Source organism: Pan troglodytes, chromosome 19 (genome assembly GCF_028858775.2).
Source record: "Pan troglodytes isolate AG18354 chromosome 19, NHGRI_mPanTro3-v2.0_pri, whole genome shotgun sequence".
Classification (NCBI taxonomy): Eukaryota; Metazoa; Chordata; class Mammalia; order Primates; family Hominidae; genus Pan; species Pan troglodytes.
The window spans coordinates 25336545-25349087 of NC_072417.2; the positions used below are offsets into that span (position 1 = coordinate 25336545).

At 46.4% G+C, this 12543-nt stretch overlaps 2 protein-coding genes across 6 annotated transcripts; one reads left to right on the top strand and one right to left on the bottom strand.

Moving 5' to 3' along the window:
* Positions 1–211: 211 nt before the first annotated feature.
* CNTD1 (cyclin N-terminal domain containing 1) lies at positions 212–11085 on the bottom strand. 5 transcript variants are annotated; one of them, XM_016931766.3, is made up of 7 exons: positions 10985–11085; positions 6169–6244; positions 5469–5640; positions 3980–4142; positions 3044–3188; positions 1938–2034; positions 212–426 (listed from the first exon to the last, which is right to left on the bottom strand). In XM_016931766.3, the coding sequence occupies exons 1-7, from the start codon at positions 10995–10997 to the stop codon at positions 256–258; spliced, it is 837 nt and encodes a 278-aa protein (XP_016787255.2). In that variant the 5' UTR covers positions 10998–11085; the 3' UTR covers positions 212–255. The 5 variants fall into 5 exon arrangements, with proteins under 5 accessions (XP_016787255.2, XP_009430406.2, XP_016787256.1 ...); XM_009432131.4 differs by having other exon boundaries at positions 10579–11051; XM_016931767.2 differs by having other exon boundaries at positions 1910–2034; positions 10579–11023.
* Positions 11086–11133: 48 nt separating this feature from the next.
* Positions 11134–12181, top strand: COA3 (cytochrome c oxidase assembly factor 3). The gene is made up of 2 exons (XM_001160561.5): positions 11134–11347; positions 11648–12181. Exons 1-2 carry the CDS (start codon positions 11134–11136, stop codon positions 11752–11754), a joined length of 321 nt encoding a protein of 106 aa, XP_001160561.1. The 3' UTR covers positions 11755–12181.
* Positions 12182–12543: the final 362 nt, after the last annotated feature.

The window sequence follows — 12543 nt, forward strand, 5'->3', positions numbered from 1 at the left end:
ATACCTTGTTAAACAAAAATGAAACAACTAATCTGTCTCCACCTAGCTTTTTAACATTTTCAGGCTGATATGACAAAAAGGGCATGCTCGTCCACCTTAACTCTCTCTGATAAAGGAAAAATAAGCATGAAATTGGCATACAAAATACAGTTCAAAAGAGACTTGGAATTTTTGTACCCTTAGTATGAAAGTAAACAGAGGGAGGCATGAGTGCAGTGACGGATGGCTGTTTATATTTGGTGGATTCAGCCTCCCTCATGTGTTAGAGGAAGCAACAGTCTTCAGAGCTCTGGCTGCCAGGTGGGGAGGAATAGACTGCTGTCTCTCCGGAGTGTTGGCTCCCACTCCGTGAGTCAGGATTGCATAAGAGAACTCAGCAATGCTTGCCAAGGCAATACCAGTGATGCTCTGCAAATGCCCCACAACCTTCAGAAATAGAGACAGATTTCTTATTACTAAAAAATCTCAACACATTTTAGTGCACAAACACACACATTACTTGGGATGTTCTCTCAAGGCAATTGTAAATTCATTTTTCAGAAATCCAGATTCCAGTGTTTGCCAATGGCCAAATTATATTAGGATACCTTTGCCCTGATAATGTTAGCATGGAAACTTTCTGGTAGACATTTCCCTCTGCTGGAGATAAGTTTTGTGAAATATAAGAACGATATTTGGGCCTTGACATTTTCATTATTTGAGAAGATATAATTGTTGGACTTTGTTTTATTTTGAAACAGGGTCTCACTCTGTTGCCCAGGCTGCAATGCAGTGGTGTGATTTTTGGCTCACTGCAGCCTCCACCTCCTGGGCTTAAGTGATCCTCCCACTTCAGCCTCTGGAGTAGCTGGGACTACAGGCGCAAGCCACTATGTCCAGCTACTTTTGTTTATTTTTTGTAGAAATGAGGTCTCACTGTGTTGCCCAGGCTTGTCTCCAACTCCTGGGCTCAAGCAATCCTCCTCCCTTGGCCTCCCAAAATGCTGGAGTTACAGGCGTGAGCAACCCTGCCTGGCCTTTGTTGTTGTTGTTGTTGTTGTTTTGTTTGTTTGTTTGTTTGTTTGAGACAGGGTTTCACTCTGTCGCCCAGGCTAGAGTACAGTGGCGCAATCATGGCTCACTGCAGCCTCCAACTCCTGAGCTCAAGTGATCCTCCCATCTCAGCCAAGTAGTCCACATAGTTGTGGGACTGCAGACATGCACCACCATGCCCGGCTAATTTTTTTTTTTTTTTTTTTTTTTTTTTTTAATGAGATGGGGTCTCACTCTGTCTCCCAGGTTGGAGTGCAGTGGTGAAATCTTGGCTCACTGCAACCTCTACCTCCCAGGCTCAAGGGATCCTTCTACCTTGGCCTCCTGGGTAGCTGGGACCACAGGCATGTGCCACCACACCCAGCTAATTTTTTAAAATTTTTGGTAGAGACAGGGTTTTTCCATGTTGCCCAGGCTGGTCTCCAACTCCTGAGCTCAGGCAGTCCACCCACCTCGGCCTTCTAAAGTGCTGGGATTACAGGTGTGAGCCACTGTGCCCAGCCATGACTAATTTTTAATTTTTGTAGAGACAAGGTCTTGCTGTGTTGACCAGGCTGGTCTTGAACTCCTGGGCTCAAACAGTTCTCCTGCCTTGGCCTCCCAAAATCCTGGGATTACAAGCATGAGCCACCATGCCCAGCCTGGAGTTTAACATAATAGCAGGTTATTGTTATAAAGGGAAATGAACAAGCCGAACTTGGGCCTCCATTTCCAGTTTTATAAAAGGAAAACAAGGAAACATTTCAGCCCTATCCTAGATTTTTCCCTCTCAAATCTTGCACACCCATCCTAATCCTGGGTCTTGGCACTTCTGTAGGTTGTCCTCTGTTTTCCTTTAACTGATGGGTGAAATGCTTTCTGTTAAATGAATTCTCACCATGCTGGTCCTGCTCAGTGGTGCATACCTGGCTCCAACACTCATGGTTTTGGATGAAAGCACTTGCTGCAATGATTCCTACTGCCAACAGCATGAAGTCTTCCTTCACTGAAGTAAACTTTTCCCTGAGTGATTAAAACCACATTAATTTTAAAGCTAGAATGGAACTTGATCTTCAAAATCATAGGGTCATGGAACTTCAACTATGAATTATTTGTGTCGATCATCTTGGATTTTTTAGACATGGAAGGAAATGGTCAAGTAATAGCTCATTGACCTGCTCTCCCATTCTCCCCCAACTTAACTGGGATTAACATGAGCCTTATGTCTTGAATGGTTTATAGGCCTTTTTTAGTTGTATCTGTTTCCCTAACAATTGTAACTGTGAGGCTTTTAACCAGTCTGACTTTACAGTAATCAAACACTTTTGTCCAAGTTGCAACCCTGTGACTGTTTTTTTTTTTTCTTTTTTCTTTTTCTGAGACGGAGTCTCGCTCTGTTGCCCAGGCTGGAGTGCAGTGGCGCCATCTCAGCTCACTGCAAGCTCCGCCTCCTGGGTTCACGCCATTCTCCTGCCTCAGCCTCCCAAGTAGCTGGGACTACAGGTGCCCGCCACCACGCCTGGCTAATTTTTTGTATTTTTAGTGGAAACGTGGTTTCACGCTGTTAGCCAGGATGGTCTCGATCTCCTGACCTCGTGATCTGCCCGCCTCAGCCTCCTGAAGTGCTGGTATTACAGGCATGAGCCACCGCGCCGGCGACTGTTTTTTTTTCTAAATGACTGACCAAAGCAGTCCAGTAACCTTGAGTTTTATGCAGCTATATTTTTTTCTAAATGACTGACCAAAGCAGTCCAGTAACCTTGAGTTTTATGCAGCTATAAAGGAAAAACTAGGAAAGGAAATATATTAATTAAAGTAATTTAAATTTAAAAGTAAAAGCCTTTAGGGTTTTCCTGACCAGGCTCAGTCACCTGCATCCAAACAACATATTGGAACTAATGAGAACCAGGTAGCCTGAGTAGGTTATCTGGGACTGGATGCCATGCTAGGCTAATTCCATTCCCCAAGTTCTTGTGGTCTGTCTCCCCTTCCCTGTTCCTGGAAGGAGCCTACCCTATAGGAGTTGTCTTACCCTTGCAGCTGACTGGGAGTGGAGTTCTCAATTGAAGCCCTCAACAGGCTCTCATATATGGGTTCATGCAGAAGATAGACCAGGTCGAGCAGTGTCAGGCAGGTTGCATGCAGCCTCATGGCTGGAACCAAACAGCCATTGTATCCTAGATGGAGTATGGGAATGATAGGGAGAATTTATGATCATGTCTTCTCTGATCATAACCACAGTTGTGACATAAAGCTGTTGAGGTGCTAATGTGCTTCCTGGTTGCTATGTTCTACTACAAGAAACCTGTTTAGCTGGAGATCAGTTTTAAAGGACAAAGGTAGAGGTAGAGAAACCTCCATCTGTAGTATACATACAATTAGCATGTAGTTGTCCCTCTCTTATCTTATGCCTCTCTATAAAGTCACCTCTTTGATCCTGCAATGAGAGTGCCTAGTGAGTCCAAACAGAAGCCATTTGCTAAGACCTCTGAGCTTTCCCTGACAAGTGCCGGAGGGAACACCTGTTTCAGTCATCCAGAGACACCATCAAGCTTCCTACTGTTCCTCATTGGCAGGTTCTGCCCACTGTTCCCAAACCCCTGTGCACATTTTTTTTTTTTTTTTTGAGAAGGATTCCGCTCTGTTGCTCAGGCTGGAGTGCAGTGGCATGATCTCGGCTCACTGCAACCTACACCTTCCAGGTTCAAGCAATTCTTGTGCCTCAGCCTCCCAAGTAGCTGGGATTACAGGCGCCCACCACCACACCCAGCTAATTTTTGTATTTTTAGTAGAGATGGGGTCTCACTATGTTGCCCAGGCTGGTCTTGAACTCCTGGCCTCAAGTGATCCACCTACCTCAGCCTCCCAAAGTGCTGGGATTACAGGCATGAGCCATGCCCCCCCATGCACATTTTGTATTGCCTTCTATGGAAGTCTCCAACCCATATTCCCTAACACAGTAAGATACCTAAAACCTCTAGGAGCGTCTCCACATATGCCAGGGGAGTGGGCAGATTAATTTGGAAGTTCAAGGACTTCAAAACATCAAGCTCTGATTCCAGCAGTTCTTCTTTAGTGTGTAGATAGCCTAGAGCCTGGAGGAAATTCAAGACTGTAATGTTGCTGATTATCTGAGCAAAGAAAAGAGAGGGAAAGAAGAATGTTAGGATAAAGTTCATACGTCTTGACAGAGTGCACAAAGCCCTTCATAATCCAGCCTATTCCTTCATCTTCAGTCTTGTCTCTTGGTAATTCCCCCTCACACTCTGCTTGTCATTCCAAATTGCTTACAGTTCCCAAACCCACCATGCTGTCCCTCTCCAAGCCACTACACAGGCTGTTTTCTATACCTGGATCTCCCTTCCTTTCCTCCCTAATTCCTCTCCCTCTTCTCTTAGGATCCTCCCATCTCCCACCCACCCCATTTCAAGAAGTCATTTTCTCTAAATACACTTCCTTGACTCTCCAAGGCTGATGAGGTACATTTATAGCCCTCTGTATTTACATTAATCAGAGCTTTTTTTTCCACACTATTTGTATGTGTCTTTTCCCATTACATAATAGGTTCCTTGTGAGCACAGACAATATTTGTACTGTTGTAGCCATGGCACCTGGTGCAGCATCTGGCCATAGAATAAACTCAGTAAGTATTTGTTGAATGAATGATATTTTACTGTATAGGCATTGGGTAGTGATGTGGAAACATTTTTTTCCCTTATAAATGTAATAGTTTGCTTCTACTGTTGATAGGTATGCTGGCAATTCAGGCACCTTATGTAAACTGCCCTTGAGTCCAAGGGGGGAGGAAAGGTGACCAGTATGAATGATGGCATCTGTCCCAATTATACTTTGGGAACAGAACTTCAGGCTATTTAATAACTGCCTCTGTGTGAGTGAGAGGGGGAGAAAGAGCGTGTGTGTGCGTGTGTGTGTGTAGAAGGTATGCTTAGGAAGCATAATTACACTCTGGAATTTCCATGAGTTGTATCACCTAACCTAGGAGTAGGTTTCTTACAGCTACCTTGTTTTTTTTGTTGTTGGTTTTTTTGAGACAGGGTCGCTCTGTCGCCCAGGCTGGAGTACAATGGCACGACCTCAGCTCACTGCAACCTCCGCCTCCCAGGTTCAAGCAATTCTCCTGCCTCAGCCTCCTGAGGAGCTGGAATTACAGGTGTGCGCCACCACACCTGGCTAATTTTTGTATTTTTAGTAGAGACAGGGTTTTACCATGTTGGCAAGGCTGGTCTTGAACTCCTGACCTCAGGTGATCCACTTGCCTCGGCCTCCCAAAGTGCTGGGATTACAGGCATGAGCCACCGCGCCCGGCCGTTGTTTTTACTTTGTAATTTATTTATTTTCTTCTTGTCACTGACTTGAAGCTCATCACAGCCCCCCTTTGTATAAAAGCTGGTTTCTTCCTAACACTCAGGTGCCCATGAGCAACCCCAGCTCCTTACTTTGTTTCGGAAGGAAAGTTTGCTGGCCAGCTGAACACATGACACAAGACGGAGAGTAAACTTGTTGACAAGCTGCTGTTTCAGAGCCCTCCAATTCTGAGACTCCCTCTTATTATCTCTTGGCTGGATTGTGGCTTGCCTGCAGATGTTCTCTGCCTGTTTTACCATAAACCTGTAGGGAAGGGAGGGAGAGTAAACAATCCTCACTCACACAAACTAAAGGGAGTTTAACTTGCTGGTTAAGAAATTTACATTTGAGGCTGAGCATGGTGGCTCACACCTGTAATCCCAGCACTTTGGGAGGCCGAGGCAGGCAGATGACTTGAGCCCAGGAGTTCAAGACCACCCTGGGCAACATGGCAAAAGCCCGTCTCTAAAAAAAAAAAATAGCCAAGTGCGAAGTGTGGAGGCACATGCTTGTAGTCCCAGCTACTCAGGAAGCTGAGGTGGGAGGATCACTTGAGCCCAGGAGGTCAAGGCTGCAGTGAGCCGAGATCCCACCAGGCACTCCAGCCTAGGTGACAGAGCAAGACCCTGTCTCAAAACAACAATAACAACAAAGAAATTTATATTTGCAAGTTAGAGAGGGTGTAAAACCAGGTCTCAGGGTAAGGGGCAACTACTCATACTTTCTTAAAGATGTAGGTACATTAGCCACTCTGAGAGGTGCCGTTCGAAAGGCATTATGCCAGGGCTTTACCTTTCTAGGATTTCTACAGCCTGGTAGCTCACAGATTTCTCCAGACACCATTGTTCAGACAGGAGAAAAACAAACTCTGCCAAAAGAGGAAAAAAGAGCCTAATTCACAAGATGCAACCAAAACCACTCTGTGAACTCTTGGCATTGTGTAAAAGCCATGATGGGGCCAAGGGAAGAGGGTCAGGAGGTGAGAAAGATGAGACTAAAACAACCAAAGCTGAGCTTAGTTTCTTTTGCTGCCAATAGGCAGATCAGAGGCATGTAAAGGAGGCTGACTGAGTGCCAAAGACAAGGGCTTACCAAGCCCCCTCAGTGACCCTTGAGCCTTCCTGTGGGTTTCAGCTGATAAAAGGCTTGGCCAGTTACACACAAACATACCAGCTGGTCTATGTGACCTCTACACCATGCTGGGAACCCCCAGCTTCAAGGAAGATTCTTGGATGGATAAAAACCCTAACCCCTATATTCTGTTTTCTGTGGAATGTTGGCAGGAAAAGAAAGATCCCTCCTGGAGCTTTGATATTCTTTATGACACTGTTTGTTTAGTAACCACCCTCTGGAGAACTCCCATTGCTTTACAAACACAAGTCACCTTACAGCTGGACACCATCTCTCCACCACCAGTTTGCTGGGTAAATCTGTGGTGGCTGAGCCTCTCCCCAGGAGCAAGTGTGTTACTGTGAAGTGGCTTGTTTTGAAGAAACATCCCCTAAATTGGAGAACATAGCCCAATTTAGGGGGAGGGAGTCATTGGGAAGGTGGGAAGGGTGAGATACCTTGGCAAGATTTTAGCCTGCCTCTGTTTCTCTTTGAAAGAACAGCTCCAGATAGAATTATATTTATCTTGCAATATCATTAGAGGGTGGAAACAAGGGTAAATGTCAGTTCTCAACAAAGAAAGCTCCTACAGACTGAAGACCTTTTAGCATTGATCCGTAGAGAATTACACATTTAGTCAAATAATCATATGTCTTCAGAGAAAACTTAACTTTCTTAGAAAATTTAGTCAAGCTTACACAAGTAACAATCTACTCAACACACATTACACATAGATAGATGTACAAAACCTCATCGTTACAGAGGCTACAGTTTGGCTAGCAATGTCCAATGCAGGACAGAATTAGTTTAAGCAATTCAGCAAAATACCCTAGAACATATAATTGTGTCTCTTATTAGTCATTTAATTTGCTGGACTTTAGGCTTTATTTCTTAGTTTTGTTCTTTGTGTATGTGTGCAGTTGTTAAGTTTTGGTTTGGTTTTGCTCTGAATTATCTGAGCATTTGTTTCTGTTTTCCATTTTAATTTGCCAAAAAAACTGAGCTTGGATTAGGTGGAATGGATGAGGGTTACACCTTTCCCTTGCTATTGGCCCCACCTCCTTGATAACAAGCATACTCAGATCTGCTATTAACTAAAAGACCCTCCCCTTTTAACCTCTCTCTTTCCCATCACTGTTGAATTTTTTTTAAATAAATAAATAAATAATAAATAGACGGGATCGTCCTATGTTGCCCAGGCTGGTCTCAAACTCCTGGGCTCAAGCAATCCTCCCATCTCAGCCTCGCTGTTGAATTACTTGAAAGCCTGGCCTACACACCCACTGCTTCCACTTCATCGTTCACTTCCTAATTTTCTATCTGTTGGCTTCTACATTTCCTAACTTGCTGAAATGATTCTCAGAGGACAGTAAATATGTCCAAATTGTTAAATATCATGGCTTTTTGCAATCTTTAGTTCTGTTGATATCCCTAAAGCATCTGAAACTTCTGACCATTATCCTTTTCAAAGTCTCCTCTTGGCTGCCAAAAGTCCCTTGGTTCTGTTCCTATCTCCTCCTTTTATTTCCTTCACAAGTCTTCTTACTCCAATTCCCTGAACACAAAGTGTTTTCCCAAGGAACTGTCCTTGACCTGCTTTTCTTTTCTCCTTCTAGGAGCTTATCCTCTGCCACAGTTTCAACAATATCATTGTGAAGATAACTTGAAAACCTTGATCTCCATTTCTGACCTCTCTTCTAACCTACTCTTTGAATAGTCTACAAGAACACTTCTTTTAGATGTTCTGCAAACACCTTAAACTCCGCAGATCCAAAACTAAAGCTATTATACACACACACACACACACACATATATATATTTTATATATATATATATATATTTTTTTTTTTGAGACAAGGTCTCACTCTGTTACCCAGGCTGGAATGCAATGGCGTGATCTTGGCTCACTGCAACCTCTGCCTCCCGGGTTCCAGCCATTCTCCTGCCTCAGCCTCCCAAGTAGCTGGGATTACAGGTGCCTGCCACCATGCCTGGCTAATTTTTGTATTTTTAGTAGAGATGGGGTTTCACCATGTTGGCCAGGCTCCAAAGCCATTATTATCTTTCCCAAACAAAAGTCACTTTTCCTCCTGCTTTATTTGTGTAGTGTGTCTGTGTTTTTTTTTTTTTTTTTTTTTTTTTTGGGAGACAGAGTCTTGCTCTGTGGCCTAGGCTGGAGCACAGTGGCACAATCTTGGCTCACTGCAACCTCCGCCTCCCAGGTTCAAGCCATTCCCCTGCCTCGGCCTCCCGAGTAGCTGGGACTACAGGTGCCTGCCACCATGCCCAGCTAATTTTTGTATTTTTAATAGAGACAGGGTTTCACTATGTTGGCCAGGCTGGTCTCGAACCCCTGACCTCGTGATCCACCCGCCTCAGCCTCTCAAAGTGTTGGGAATACAGGCGTGAGCCACCGTGCCCGGCCGTGTCTGTGTGTTTCTTTTAATGACCACTATACTTCCAGTCTTCCAGGCTCAACCGTTTAGCATAGTCACGTCTTCCTCCTTCACTTCCTAAATTTATCCACAGCAGAACCCTAGACTTTGCCTCTAGAATGTTTTTAATCCACCCTCCCTTGTTATTCCCTCTGCCCTATCACCTAGCCTACTGACATTGACTCTACCTGTCTGCCTACATCCCATCTCCCTCTGGTTTAATCCATCCTTTACCTCCTTTACATCACTGCCAAAATAATGTTTACTAAGGCAGGGTTACCATCATATCCCTTATTTTAAAACCTTCACTCCCTTATTTAAAAACCTTCAATGTCTTCTTGGTTTCCTACCAAACCAAGGATAAACTCTTCCCCTTGGCATTCAAACTTCCACATGGAATGTCTCCAAACTACCTTTCCAGTATTAATTTCAACTATTCCTCCACATGCACTGGCCAACATGGACTACACTGTACCCACATGCACCCTAAGCACCCCATTTCCATAGCTTTACTCATGCTACCTCTTTTTGGGAGAAACACTGTCTCCTTCCTCCCCCTTCACCAACCCAATGTCCTCCTTCCTTCAAGGTCTGCCTGAAATGTCCCGATGCCTGGGCCATCCCCTGAATTCTTCCTATTACCCCATCGCTCCTCTCAACCCCCATAAACGCTTGTTTTATTTCTCTCTGACGTCTCTTATCTAACCATAGTACCTAGTCATTGCATATTTGTTCTAATATCTCCCCCAAATTGCACATGGTTTGAAGGCAAGACCTCTATCTCTATTTCATCTTTCTTTTCTCCCCCCCCCCTTTTTTTTTTTTTAGACAGAGTCTCGCTCTGTCACCCGTCACCCAGGCTGGAGTGTAGTGGCGCCATCTCAGCTCACTGCAAGCTCCGCCTCCCGGGTTCACGCCATTCTCCTCCCTCAGCCTCCGGAGTAGCTGGGACTACAGGCGCCCCCACCACACCCGGCTTTTTTTTGTATTTTTAGTAGAGACGGGGTTTCACCATGTTAGTCAGGATGGTCTCGATCTCCTGACCTCGTGATCTGCCCGCCTCAGCCTCCCAAAGTGCTGGGATTACAGGCGTGAGCCACCGCGCCCGGCCTTTTTTTTTTTTTTTTTTTTTTTTTTTTTTGAGACGGAGTTTCATTCTTGTCGTCTAGGCTGAAGTGCAATGGCACGATTTCGGCTCACTGCAACTTCCGTCTCCTGGGTTCAAACAGTTCTCCTGTCTCAGCCTCCCGAGTAGCTGGGATTAGAGGTGTGCGCCACCAGTCCTGGCTAATTTTTGTATTTTTAGTAGAGACAGGATTTCACCATGTTGGTCAGGCTGGTCTCGAACTCCTGACCTCAGGTGATCCTCCCACCTCAGCCTCCCAAAGTGCTGGGATTACAGGTGTAAGCCACCATGCCTGGCCCTCTATTTCATCTTTCTAGCCAAGCGGTGCCACTCAAGTATTCCATACATGTCGAAGAAATCAAGGGGAGGGCACTGTTGTGTCTTGTCCATCACTATATCCCCAGCACCCCACAGGGAGGTGTTAGCAAACATTCTCTGAATGAATAAAATCAACGGAATCTCAAGGTCGGTGCCTGAAAGACACAAGCCCCAGTCTCCCAAGAACCCAGCTCCCCGGCCCTGCAGCCGCACCCACGATCTGGGGCTCCCTGAAGCGGCCCAGCTGCCCCGAAGCCTCCCTCACTGCTTGCTCATTCTGCTGGGCCAAGTGAAGCAGGGCGTCTTCGATCGTCTCTGTGGCGACAACTCCAAACTGAAAGTCAACGAGGGAGGCCGATCTTGGCCTCATGGGTCCGTCCATATTCACGAGCCTCTTGGGGCACCTGGACGGGTTCACTGGATCCACATACCGACCCCCTTAGCTCCTCTCCCGTCTTCTGCCACACCCTGGATTCCTCGTCCCCTTCCAATGAGTGTGTCGTCGCCTCAAGTCTGAGGAAAACCCAATTACCACCACAGCCTCGAACCCTCCACAGCTTTTTCCCGCCCCAACGGCCACGGACTCCTCAGCCAATCAGAAAGCACGTCCGCTTCTCACCTCCCGCGTCCATCCCCTGTGCCCGGGAACCGCGGCTCTGCCCCGCAAAGGGCACGCGGACTACAACTCCCAGAGTCCACTGCAGCGGCCAAGGGCTACTGTTCCCAGCGAGCCCCGCGCGGCGGCACCGCGAAGGGAGGAGTGGCAACATGGCGTCTTCGGGAGCTGGTGACCCTCTGGATTCTAAGCGTGGAGAGGCCCCGTTCGCTCAGCGTATCGACCCGACTCGGGAGAAGCTGACACCCGAGCAACTGCATTCCATGCGGCAGGCGGAGCTTGCCCAGTGGCAGAAGGTCCTACCACGGCGGCGAACCCGGAACATCGTGACCGGCCTAGGCATCGGGGCCCTGGTGTTGGCTATTTGTATCCGTCCGTGTTGTAGACTCAAGGGGACCGCATGTAGGGGCAGGGGAACAGAGTGTGCAAGAGGGCTGAACCACCCGTTTAATTTTGGGGTAAAATGGGTAGTACTTTCCTTTGTTATTCCTAAGGTACTCTTTTAATTTGATTTATTAATAATAACGGAATTGGGGTTCAGGGTTTAGAAACAGCAGCGGCGGGAAGCCGGAATCACTGATTTGGGAGAGTAACAAGAGTGGTAGAGCAAATCTAGGAAAGGGGAATGTGCATATTCTGTGTGGTTTCCTGAACCTACCTCACCAGATGGTTACACCTTCTACTCGATTTCCCAGGAGCGTTTCCTAGATGAGCTAGAAGACGAGGCCAAAGCTGCCCGAGCCCGAGCTCTGGCAAGGGCGTCAGGGTCCTAATCTGGATGGGTATTGATCATGTCCAGCCTGCTGGAGCCCCTTCACATGGTGGATGATGCCCCATGACCCTGTAGAAATTGAATCCTGCTCACAACATTGTTGGCCTTCTTACTAACCTTGGACCGTGATTGAGCCCAAGAAACCAGGGACTTACGCATTTGGCCAATGTCAAAAGAACAGAACTTTGCCCACTGCACACTTGCTGTGTACAATGACTGAGCCCTTTCTTGTAGTTTGTTTCCTTGTTTGAGAGGTGTGCATGCGACCGTGGCTTTTCCCAAAGTTTCTGACTTTGTGGTTTACCCCCTTCACCTTCCAGGGACGCAATTGTTACGAGGTTAGACGTGGCAGCTCTGTGCAGTGTTTGAGCCTACAGTGGGATACATAGGGTCAAATTGAGAATAATAAACTGAGTCATTCTCCTGGAGTCAAGTGAGTATGGAGGCTGAGAGGCAGCATATGGCACTTCATGCTGGAAAGCTTCACAAGCAGTAGCTGCAGTGGTGGCATTGCCCCAGGGAGCTGTAAATGTTTAACTAGAATTACTTTTTCCATGAGATCTTTCCACCTGATTTAAGGGAGAGATCACTGGGCAGTTTGAGACTGAACCCACGTCTTAGGGGAAGGAAGGTCACTCTTCTGTCCTCTACCCACAAGAACATACTGTAACTCTACTGCTTTTCCCATCCCCAGAGAGAGGGAGGGAGAGAGAGGTGGATGAAGGGTGAAAGACAAGCAGTCTTCATTCTTTTAACTTTCCCTGGTACCTGCCTATACAGGTCTAGGGTG